At 35.9% G+C, this 12,804-nt stretch overlaps 1 protein-coding gene across 10 annotated transcripts in view; it reads right to left on the bottom strand.

Moving 5' to 3' along the window:
* fryl (FRY like transcription coactivator) overlaps nucleotides 1–12,804 on the bottom strand; it is a 174,911-nt gene that overhangs the window by 15,143 nt on the left and 146,964 nt on the right. For all 10 annotated transcript variants that reach the window (XM_062981612.1, XM_062981611.1, XM_062981613.1 and 7 more), the window contains 7 exons: nucleotides 11,801–11,998; nucleotides 10,658–10,819; nucleotides 10,467–10,541; nucleotides 10,029–10,205; nucleotides 6,348–6,548; nucleotides 4,718–4,888; nucleotides 1,269–1,522 (listed from right to left, as the gene is read on the bottom strand). In XM_062981612.1, the coding sequence (XP_062837682.1) occupies nucleotides 1,269–1,522; nucleotides 4,718–4,888; nucleotides 6,348–6,548; nucleotides 10,029–10,205; nucleotides 10,467–10,541; nucleotides 10,658–10,819; nucleotides 11,801–11,998 (1,238 nt within the window). The remainder of the gene's footprint in view (nucleotides 1–1,268; nucleotides 1,523–4,717; nucleotides 4,889–6,347; nucleotides 6,549–10,028; nucleotides 10,206–10,466; nucleotides 10,542–10,657; nucleotides 10,820–11,800; nucleotides 11,999–12,804) is intronic.

The raw sequence follows: 12,804 nt of genomic DNA, 5'->3' as shown, positions 1-12,804 counted from the left end.
TTTTACCACAAAAAACGGGAACACTTATTGACTCGAGTATAAGCCTAGGGTGGGAAATGCAGCAGCTACTGGTAAATTTCAAAGTAAAAATAAAAATAGATACCAATAGAATTACATTAATTGCGGCATCAGTAGGTTAAATATTTTTGAATATTTACCTAAAACTGTAATTTAAGAAAATAATAAGACTTTAATAAGATAAGACTGTCCAAATCAAATTACCTATATACTCAAATATAAGCTAGCTAGGACCCTCACTTGAGTATAAGCTAGGGGGGGGGAGGCTTTTCAGCCCTAAAAAGGGCTGAAAAACTTATACTCGAGTATATATATGACATGGTATTCAAACTATAAATAATGAAAACCTTAATGAAAGATTTCTGAGACTTTTTGTTTCTACACACTTCCTCGTCCCCCAATTTTTCTGAAAAAAATGACTTTGAAAAAAATCTGCTTTTTCCAGTTTTTCTGTTTTTTTCCAGACCTTCCTACCTCTAAGCTATCCTATATACTCATGTATAGGTCTAGAAAATCTAGTAAAAAAACACTCCTAAAAACCTAGATGGACTTATCTGGAGATCAGCCTAAATACTGTTATCTTAATTCTTAATTTTTCAAAACCATCCTTCAACTTATAGATGAAGTTGCCTTATACATGAATAAATACGATGCTAAAGGCAATGCTCTCTGCCTTCATCGAGTAGTTAACAAGGTATTTTAAAATTATTAAAAGAAATTATGTCTATTTATTTACTACCTCAAAGCAGTACATTAAAAGTCCTGAATCTCCTTTGACAACTATAAGTCACACACACCATTGTCCTAGATACTAGTTTCTTTCTAATTCAGGGGTAAGCAAAGTGCGCCCTATGGACTGCATGCAGCCCCCATCAATATCTTCCGTGGTCTCTAAAGATCATTTCCCCGCTTCAATAAAACATTTTTGTCCTTAAATGGGTTCTAATAGAATAAGGAAAACATTTTTGTCATAAGCAAACAGGTCTCCATTAAATCACCCAGCAGGGTGAAGAAAATGTTTCCCCAGAACATTAGGAGACTTTATGGCAAAAAGACAAAAAGACAAGAAAGGGAAGGGGAAGGGGAAGGTTTTTTTGTGTGCAGGAGGTACAATGGGATGCTGGGCTAGTGAGGTCAATATATTCTGCAACAGTTACTCATCTTTGCTATTAGCCAGTAACTAATGAGGAGATACTAATCTTATTTTAATTCGAGCAAATATATATCCATGACTAAGTAAAACAAATTACCTAGACAAACCAGAGAAGTCAGCTTCTTCCTCTTCACACCTTTCATCAAGCTCCTTCAGAGCAAGAGTAACATCTTCTTCACAGATTGATTCAGTGTAGCTCTCATTAGCGGGATGCTCTGAAATTTCAGGGGTTTCATCTAGTTCTAACGGCTCTTGGCAGATCAGCAAGTCTTGTTGTTCTTGCACCACAAATGATCCAGTTTCTTCACTAGCTGTACTAATTTGTTCATCCTTTACAGAGGAACTGCCATCCTGGAAAGGAAGGCATCTAATTTTTAACATTCCAGGGCAGGAATGTACATGTAACAAAACAGGATAAAGGACACCACTCCAAAATCCTAAAGTATAGCATCCCCTAATTTATAGTGCTCATTTCCTCCGTACTGCTTCTCTGCAAAAGAGTCTATAATTCAGCACTCCCTCACTACTAGTAAAAGAAACTACTACTTTTCTCTGTTCATCTTAATTACTTTAATTCTGTAAAATAGTAATGAAGGTAGTTTCTCAGGATTGGAAATTAAGATCACAATTTATATTAGTTATCTGAAGTATCAAAATACTTCTAACATATTCAGGATCGTATTGTCAAGATTTTTGTTGTTGTTAAGTAAATGGAAAAAAGATCTGTATCTCAATTTTAGTTTCCCTAAATATCCTCTGGTTATAATTCAGAGAGCCAAATATAAATGGCAGATTAATCTAAGTAAAGGCTTCTTGTTTCACAAATGAGAATTATACTCTCATTTTAAATCTGGAATAATAGACACATGACAACTTCCTGACATTAATGCAAGCGTGGACAGCCTGTGGTCTTCTATACTTTGTTGGGCTCCAACTTCTGCGATAACCCTTTCAAGATGGTTATTTTATGCTATGAATTGACACTGCCTACACATCTTGGTTGTAAAATCTTGTTTCATCCTGAAAGAAATGACCTAGTAGGCCCAAAGTAAGACTATGTATGGCCACGGAGCCAGTGCTTACATGCTTCCTCCTCTGGTTAAACTTAAGGGAGTTTCTCTCCATCACTATAGAAACATTAAAATGCCTGCAAGATTGTCAAGCCATCGCAGAGTGAATTGATCCACGAAGAGACACTTTGAATGAAGTATAAGCTATTTTTAAAAGAATGTTCACTATTACATAAAATGTACCTCATGCATATCTTTAGTTAAATGCCCCTTAGAACGATGTTTATTAAAAAAACATGTATTAATGGACTTTTGTGCATGTGTGTAAACAAGGATATGAATTAACATGACAAAACTCAGTTGCTGTAAAGAAGTCATGAACTTATACTTGTGGTGGGGTAGCAAGTGTATCACTGCTCTCCAGTACTGTGTGTACAATATAACATACTATTATATGGAAAATGCTTGGAATTTCCTTGTCCCTTTCTCCATTATACACGTGTCACTCAAACCATGTTTTATAAACTGAATATGAGACATACATATGTGCTCCCCTGTATATTTACAGAATTCCTGTACTGAATGTTTGAGAACAATTTCTTGGTTTCTGTGAGAAGACACATATTTTTTCTGACCAGAGACAGTTATGGTAATCATTACCATCAATGTTCTGCGCTCTAAGAAAGTGCTAATTACTTCTATTGTCTTTGTGCATTTCAAAAATATAGGGTTGATTTTCACAAACACTGCACACAAATTTCATTTATCCATTATTACAAGTGGATTCAAACACAGATATGGAAACTTTAAACTTCTCTTAAAGATCATAACATTTAAAAATACTACAAAGAAAAGATACCCTGTTGAATGCACTGTATATTTATACATACAGTGGGTCTTTGGCATCTTATCCACTGGGGTGTGGTTCTAGCATACCAAATCTGTGGATGTTCGTCCTAATATATACAATGGCACAAAATGGTAAAACCAAGGTATGTTTTTTGAAATAATTAAAAAAAATATTTTCAAGATGTGGATGGCTAAATCCATGGAGGCAGAATTCGTTAGACCGTGCCCAGCCTCCAGGAGTTCGTTTCCCATTTTGTATGAGTTTTATGCTGCTACAGCACTACCTACTGCTGCTACTCATGTCCCATCTGCCCAGATTACCAGACTAAGAGAAAAAGGGAGTAAGTACTTTGTAATTGCCTGGAAACAGCAGGAAACAGATGATAGGATAAAAGCTTATCATCATCAGACTAGCTGAGGACGCCAAGCAGAAAACACTTCCATCCTTTTCATCTGATCGCTTAAAATGGCTAAGCTTAGGTTCTGATGATATGCAAGAGCCACAGATTATTGTTTAGCAGCGTATCCCACCCTATAAAGATTTGAAATGTTTTAACAAAAAGGGGAAAATACTGTCCAGTTCCTGCTTCTTTCAATTACAAAATGACACTCAGTTTTTCTAGTAAAAACTGGAAATGAAAGATGAACTACTTTACATGTTTTATATAGAAAGGCCTGTTTGCAATGGCAAACATATTTTTAAAAAGGCAAGAGGGGAAGGGGTGAAAAAAGAAATAAGAGTAACTCATTTTTATTTTAGCATGAGTTTCTATGAACTTCTTCAGATGCAATACAATGTGATCTTAAAGCTTCAGGTCATTGTGCATATACATATAGTTGTGCAATTGTAGGGACTTATGCACTGATATGCACATACAACAAAGGGGATTTTTACAGAGAAGGTATGGACTTCCAAGGGATGGTACTGACTGACCACTATAAACACTTGAAAGATCTATATCATCTCACACAGCGATTTGAAGATTTAGAGTGAAGGCCACAATTTGGATATCTATCCTGTTCCCTCAACTGTATAAACATGTTTAATAACCTGGAGATTTAAGATTCTTCAAAACTGCTGGTAGATTGCTTTATTACTCTCTTTCCCTTTAAACTTGGCATTCTACAAGAAATAAACATGGCTACCTCTTTGAAAATAACCTTGAAATACTCACTGATTGCTTCTCAGCGACTGGCTGGAATCGGCTTACTCCCAAGAGGCATTTCCCCTTTTGTTTTTTGAACTTGTCACCAGGACAGCGAGGACCCGTTCATAAGGACTGGCTGAACCAGCCAGTTGCTAACACAGCTGGCCTGAGGTCCATATTTCAATCAAAGCACCAATCACAAATGCAAAGGCAAAGCAATAAATGGGGAAGAACACAGGAAAGATCGTTGCTATACCCAGGAAACCACTTTGCTGATTATTCGGCACCATACAATATTCATTACTAGCCCTTCAATAATATTTTTAACCTGTGGTGACCATCTTCAATCTATCCAATAGATCTGTTTCTAGGGAACATTTTCATTCCTTTAGGCCACCGTAACAGGTTAGAAATACAAATGTTAAATTACATAATCAGTACAACAGATGAAAATTCCTATGGAAAGGAAGCAGAAGACCACTAATGCAGTGCTAGAAGGAGCCCAAATCAGCCATGCACCAGCCCATATTTCTCCCCACCTCAGGCAGCTGGTTGCTAGCATTATCTAGAGAGGAAACCTCCAAACTTGGGGTCTCAGCTCTGATTTGAAGCACCTCTTCTGTTCCCACGCTGCTAGTGGAGTCTTGTGACTGGCGCAGTGACCCCGCATGGTCTAGCACTGCGTCATCGGCAGCCGAGTCACAGTTTAGCTAAGGAGACAAAAAGACAGTTTCAAATAAGAAGAGGAACAATCAACCAATCATATATTGATGTATGTTACGAAGTAAAATGGAGAAACCACACATAACCGACAGCTGTCCATATGTACAATACATATTAATGTTTTTAATTCTAAAAAAATGAGATAATAGCACGGAACCATTGGAAACTAGTTCCTCTATTTGGGGAGCTGATTGCTACATTGGTCTCTCCAGAGATAAATGAGCTACAAATAGACATGTCACCACTCTTTCCCCCACAAATAACCTAACATGACAAATTGCCATATTTTAAGATTTTAAGTTAATGAAGTAACTTAATGACTATGGTCATTTAAGGTAAGTATATACTATCATATTCCATCACCACTCGTATGCATCAGTTATATAGTAGCCTTCTAGAACTGCTCTAGATATAACTTTTCTAATGAGAATATTCCTCCTGCTATGTAAATAACAGTCACAGAAATACATGTGATGTGAGTATGGAAATGTTTTACGCACATAAAAGACCTCATCACACTAGAGCTTGGATCCACTTTAGGGAGGGGCCTTTAAATAGCTCAGCCAGACAGGTCCTGGGCCTCACCAAAATACAAACCGTAGAATTCTGCAAGAGGCCGATTCCAAAAACGACCCTAATTTTTCCCTATTAGCTCTATTTTTGAGATACAGAACATAGTACTACCAGACTTCATCTGGTTGCCCACAGAAAACCATTATAACCATATCTAAGAAATTAGAGTTGATGTGGTCTATGCAATGCAAATACAGTAGAGTCTCACTTATCCAACACTCGCTTATCCAACGTTCTGGATTATCCAACGCATTTTTGTAGTCAATGTTTTCAATATATCGTGATATTTTGGTGCTAAATTTGTAAATACAGTAATTACTACATAGCATTACTGCATATTGAACTACTGTTTCTGTCAAATTTGTTGTATAACATGATGTTTTGTCTGCTTAATTTGTAAAATCATAATCTATTTTGATGTTTAATAGGCTTTTTCTTAATCTCTCCTTATTATCCAACATATTCACTTATCCAACGTTCTGCCGGCCCGTTTATGTTGGATAAATGAGACTCTACTGTATATGAATCAGTGCCACAAATAATTCCAGGAACAGGCCTAAAAACCAAGAATTTTTTTTTGGTTGTGCTATGTTATCAATACTCAGTGGGCCACATCAATAGTAGCTCAGAGAGCTATAAGGATTATAGGAGGTTACACCCTCATTGTTGTGCTCAAGCCATATGTGAAGGCTTAAAACAGTTGTTTTCAACCTGTGGGTCCCCAGGTGTTTTGACCTTCAACTCCCAAAAATCCTAACAGTTGGTAAACTGGCTGGGATTTCTAGGAGTTGTAGGCTAAAACACCTGGGGACCCACAGGTTGAGAACCACTCGCTTAAACAAAGAGTTTTTTTATCAACAAGTAACATTTTACCATCTGTGATCGTGACAAGATCTGACTTGCAGTCAGAGCTTCCTCTTCTGATGATTCATCGGTATCTTCTTGATTGGTCAAGTTTAAGCTTGGGGTGCTACCAGAATACTGATATTCTTGGAGAGACGGTGTGTCTCCTTTGTCAATGCTGTCCAGAGAGCGCCTGCGGACCCCCCAGTTGAAGTTGTCCATGCTTTCGCCCTGAAACAAAGAGGAAAAAATGTATTCCAAAGCTGTCAGAATATATAAAACATAGAAAGGAACACAGCAAAACAAAGCCACACAAAGACCAGAGTTTCAATCAGCCCTTCCAAGTTAATTAGATAGTTAAATAAAATTAATTAGAATTGTATTCAAATGGTTTTAATATATGGAAGACCAGTATCCTTAATATTCTTTTGCACATACCTTGTATTCAGAATTAGCTCAGTGTAAAATGATCTATAACCAGATAACCTTAACAATACAAGATATCTGACTATCAAGCACAGACAGACAAATACACCACAGATGACAACAGATGAAACAAGCCACTGCACCAGGCTGCAACTTACCTGCAGCTCCTGGTTCGCAAAAAGAAAAACACACATAATTAGAACGAGGACAAACACTTATAAGATACTTATAATGGGAGACATTTTCTATTATGTATGTTTGCAAACAGTTGAAGACTGATTCAAGCTCCGGAAAACCTTTTGCAAAACCCCCAATGTTTAATTCACTCCAGGTTTTAGTAAAGTTCATTAAAAAAATATCATGAGACAAACACTTAAAACAAGATGGCTATGGCACTTTTTTGTTTGTGTAAACAAACATTAAACAAGTTTAGTGAATTGCTTGAGGAGAACATAGATGAAATCTTAAACTGACTTTATCTACATTTATTAAATAAAACATACAGTGGACAAATTTCATTCACAGTGCAGGAAACCATAAAGTTTTACTTACTTAGTCTTATCATAATTACGCGTGTTTAGAAGAGTTCTCAAAATGAGCACATATTCTTTGTGTCACCTTGCATGTGTTAACAGACTTTCATGGAAGTCACTTCTTTGTTCCATGGTAAGGATGGGAGTGTATTTTAAAAATAGTTTGCCCTTTGGTGCCTTTCCAAATGGACAGGAAGTGTCCCTACATGCCTAGATGTTTCTTATCAGGCATTCCATTCCATTTCCAATGAATCTCAAACTCCTGAATGTTCAGCTTCTCCCACTTCTAAACATCCTGTTTTGTGAGCTAATTGGCTTTAGGTATTATCTGGGGCCCCTTCTACACTGCCATATAAAATTCAGATTGTCTGCTTTGGACTGGATTTTATGGCAGTGTACAAGAGGCCTAAGAAGCCCCCAAAGGGAGTTCCAGTTAAAAGTTTCAGGGCATTTATGGGAGATTTAGATGACAACATAGACCTTGCTGCACATAACTGTTTTCAAAAGCAAAAATCTCAATTAAAAAAGAAACACTAGAAAAAGACTTAGAATCTTTTTAAAAGACTGCATTCCTCAAAATGACACATAAATGCTTTGGGAGGTGAAATTGAATTGGGAAGAATACTGGTCTGTTTGGATTGCATATCCTAGGTGTTTAAATAGGTTTTATATTTATGTGTCAACTTATTGTGTTTTAACAGATTTATTTTTGTGGCAATCGACCAAAGGAAAGTAATAAAAATAAACTCACAGCTATCACATACTGCTTAGATGCATGGACAAATGGGAGACATAGCTATGTAACTATAAATTAATGGAGATATGCTGGATGTGTTTGTGCGTGCGGGGAAGAGTTTAGGGCTGATTCAAAACGAGGATGTGTATCTATATGGTTAAGTAAGGTAGCTAAGAGAATGAATTACCTTTTACCATGTAGGATGGGAGTTTGTTTTGGAATGGGACAAGGCTGAAAGCAGGAGTAACTTGAAGGCTCGAAGGAATAAGAACGAAGTTCTGTAAGTTGGAAAATTAAATACTACATCTTTCTTGCACAATTTACCTGTATATTAGTCATACTGGTTTCTCTCTCTATGAAATTGCTATTTTGTGACTGGTCATGATCAATCTACCCAGCAAACAATCTTTGAATTCAATCTGTCACTAACATATTTTTAATGTAGCCATGACACTGTCTCAGTATTAAAAAATGACTTGGGCAATTGACTTAGCAAGACAGTTAGGAACATATTTTTTTCATTGTCAGTGAAAAATATCAACAAACAAGATAGTTATAACAATGATAATCATGCACAATTTAATTTACTACAAGACATGAGGATGTTTTTGAAGAGTATTTCTTTCCTTAAAAATATTGTAATTGCAAAATATCTAAGGGCCTAATTACGCAATTCATCTGTCTAATGGTAAACTCAGCCTTGTGTTATAAGCTATACAGAGGAAGTATGGAGTGACTGGTCGTGCCCTTTCTGTTTGCTCAGTGGTATAAGACACAATGCTGACTCAGTGTAACTCAGATGTCCCAGTGATCTGCCACTATATGTTAAACAGTCCAAGAGAAGAGGACAGTTAGGTTCACAGCAACAGAGGAAGGATTTAAAATTTGGGAAAGAGGTGAGACAAGAAGTTTTAACTCTTGTGAAGCTGGGTACTTCTGACAGTATAAACTATTTTGCGTATTTTTGTGTAACTGAGCACAAAATACAATTTATTGAAAAATAATTTTCAATTTTAAAATTGTGCAATATACATAGTTTTACCCTTAATCTTCAAAATGTTTTAATGTCAGCACATACAAAAAAAACCCTAGACTTTATATGATACAAGTTTAGTACAACTTAAAGACTAGTTTTTCTTTCATTCTGTCTCTACATTTGGCCTATTCAAAATTTCAATAAAATGGTTTAAACTTTCAAACAACATGGCATTGGTCCTTCAATATGATTTCGATGCACTGTAATGATTACTGTATCTTACAGCAGTTACATATTTCTACTTAAAAACAGATAAATGTAGGTAAAATGACAAATGCACTATGAAATACAATATGATTAGGTAGAGGTCAAAGCAGTGCCAACACAAACCTTGTGCTAAGATAACACAGAAGAAGGTGTACTAAAATAGCATTTAATTTAAATGTTCAGTGATACGACTGTTGTTTTGTCATTGATTGTATCAAAGGTTATACTTTGTGCACTCAATAAAAGTATACAACTTCTTTAATTTATGTTACCTATTTTTTCAACTCTATCACTAATTATAAAATACTGAGGTTATAAGAGACTCAGTGTAGAGCTGAGAAAATGCAAATATATACACATTTCACTGGATCTAATTACAAAGAAATATTCTGTAAACTCCTGTGTGTTATCAAGCTGTGGGTACATGGACCGCAATAAAGTTTTTTTAAAAAAATATTTACATCTGAATCCCACTTTGGCTAAAAGTGGGATATAAATCAAAGAAATATAATAGTGAATCAGGAAAATATAAGATTAGCAGCTATCATGAAACAAACACTTAAAAAGATGCCAAAAGAACCACATGAAATCTGAAAAAGCTGCTATGCCTTTAATAGAAGACCTTCCTGTCCTAGATTATATTTATCACAATTTTCTAATCACAATATTGGTTTATATCTAAAGGAAATGATTAAGGCCACAAAACGTTTCCTCACTTGAATGAAAGCCTTGTGGAAAAGTGTACAACTAGAATGGCTGCAGCACAGACTTACCTCTGCATCTTCCAATTCAACATCTAAAAAGTCAAAATCTTTAAAAACTCCAAACTGCTGTTCACTGGTGTTATCTTCTACAGCTACTTCTTCTTCCTGAATTACTTCCTCAGTTGTAGAAATAAGACTAGTTTGTTGATCCCCAACTTCCAAGTCTTCATTAGAAGAAAACACAACCTAGAAATGAATAAATACAGAAAAGCATGGCTGTAGAGTGCCAACAACCACTGCCACTATTGCATCTCAAACGTGGGAGTGATTTGACACCAGTAAGACATTGATTTGTGTTATCCCATAAAAGTATGTCTAGTTCTTCAATGTTCAAGGGTAACAAAATGTAAACCAACACTATCTGTTTTGTAAGCAACTCACTACTTTTAGAATTTTTATTTAGTTGATGAGCACCATAATTTCATGTAAAAATCCCCAACTACTTACAGATGGATTCTTGGGGATGCCAGACTCTGGACCACACAATGACAGTACATTCATTAGCTTCTCCCTGGTTCTTCGCTGAAAAAAAAAATCCAATACATTATTAGAGAAAAGGCATTTTAGAGACAAGCTGTAGCATTGTGATTTCATATTTTAGAATCCTCACTATATAATATCACTTTCAGTTCATTCACCTGGGATAACTGTGGCCTCTTCCAGCTTACAGGTACCAAGGCATTCGAATTTGAACCTGAGGAAGTTGAAGAAGTACTTCTTGTAACAGCAATGACTTTAGGCTTTCCGTTTCTGCCAGCTGCACTGTGCTGATCACCATACTTGTTTCCAATAATTGGGGTCTACCAAATGAAGAAAATTTAAAGTTCAAATTGTTCAGGTCAACAATTGAATTTCCGAGGCCGCATTTTCACTGTGAACACTGTGAGACTAGTCTACTACAAATAAGTTTGAGCTGCACATACACAGGGTTTCAAGCAATACTAGCCTACAATTAACACGCAATGATATCCCTCTCCTTGTTGTTCCGTGTTAATCTTGTTGCCATCCTAAAAACTGCTTTGGGGAGTTTAACAACCCTTCAAAGTGTGCTTTTGTGGTGAAAAGGAGGGATGTGTTGGGAAAGGAACAGTCTTCTTGTCTGATTCTGCTAAGATGTCCTGTTCTGGGCAAGGCAGGAGGAAAAAAGTAACAGGAAGGGTCAACAATGCAAGAAAAGTCATACAATTCCTTTCTCATTCTAGATGGTGAAAAGGAGAACCCAAAGTGAGTGGATTTATCCACTGCACCTACCACATAATTACTGACTCACTTGTGTAGCCATATACAAAAAGGATGAAACACAAGTGATGTATGGGACTGAAAGTTTGAAAAAAATAAAATCTTGTGCTTGATTTAGGCGAGCAGTGCATTTAAAAGCTAATTCCTATATTTCAGCATTAATGACATCTAGAAAAATATGCAATTGCTTCTGCATGCCCAAGGCAGACTTGTGTTGTTTTCTATGTTTCCCCATAACCCCATAACAAACAGTTTCTGGAATTCCACCAAAACTTTCAGTATTTCCAAAGTAGATCTTTGGATCATGGCTATTATTCTATTTATGATCAATCTGTGCTGAATATTTAATTGGCTAAATATAGACCATATTTACTGTTCATGAGTAACAGAATTAAAGACTTGATACCACTTATTTCTGGTTATTCAGGCATTAAGTGAAATGGCAGCCAAGCACACGATCCAATAGTTACAAAGCAAAACAACCTCCTAGCAGAGACATTGAAGCATAGAAAACCTTATACCTTCAGTTAAGATGCCCTTACCTCAGAAATATCAAAATGGAAATCTAAGGTCTTTCCAGGTAGTTCTTTGGAGACATTATTAAAAATTTTGGTGAATGAAATTTCAGGAGAACTTGTATCACCACCATAGGACTTTGGAATATCATTAGGTACAACAAGACTTGCTGATCGAGATACTACCAGTTTCAAAATATTAAGCGCTTCCTTCCAATATGGACTCTAACAAAACAGAAAAGAGAGCATATGTATTCTGTTACTACTAATAACAAAATAATAGTAAAGAAATTTAATAGGTTTTTAAAGATATGATGACTGTATTCATGAAAGCAAAAATATGATTCTGAAATGTTGACTATATGGAGACTTGCTATTAGTGCTGAAAATTGTGCAAACTTCAAATCTATGCCACTGTGTTAGAATTCAAGCAGCTTCCCCAGAGTAATTTTAAATCATTCAGTTTAATTCAAGAGCACGTTCATGATGTGATGCACGAAATAAGTGAGGTTTTATTATATTGGCTGCTTCTGGTGTCTCAGTGTGGCTTTGAAAAGAGTATACCAGTTCTGCATGGGGTCACACTTCAATTTCTTTAGCAGCAATCAAGAGAAGAGTAAAACACCATAGGAAGAGTCTCCGTTAAGAGCATTCTCTTTAATTCTGCAGTGATGAACTTCAAAACAAGTGCATATATCCAGCTGAGAGGTCAGTAAAAGAAAGGTGGAAAATACAGATGTCATACAGTGAGGGAAAAATAAAATAAAAGAAGAAACAGAAACCCAGCAGGGTTTGTTTTGAGGTTGTTCGTAGTAGAATTTTACTTGATTGCAAAGACTTAAAATCAAGATAGAAAAAAATGATACATTGAACAGATCCTGTTATCACGGCGTATTTCAACATAAAAATGATTTTTAAAAAAATGCAATGAATCACAATGTTCTTTTGTTCTCACACTTCTTCAAAAATAAAATGTGATTAATCCAGGAGCCCATGAATATCCGGTTTGGAATAAACTGGACCTTAAATAA

This window comes from Anolis carolinensis, chromosome 5 (assembly GCF_035594765.1).
Source record: "Anolis carolinensis isolate JA03-04 chromosome 5, rAnoCar3.1.pri, whole genome shotgun sequence".
Lineage (NCBI taxonomy): Eukaryota > Metazoa > Chordata > Lepidosauria > Squamata > Dactyloidae > Anolis > Anolis carolinensis.
Note: the sequence above shows the minus strand (reverse complement) of the source record. Positions and strands in the feature narration are given on the sequence as shown.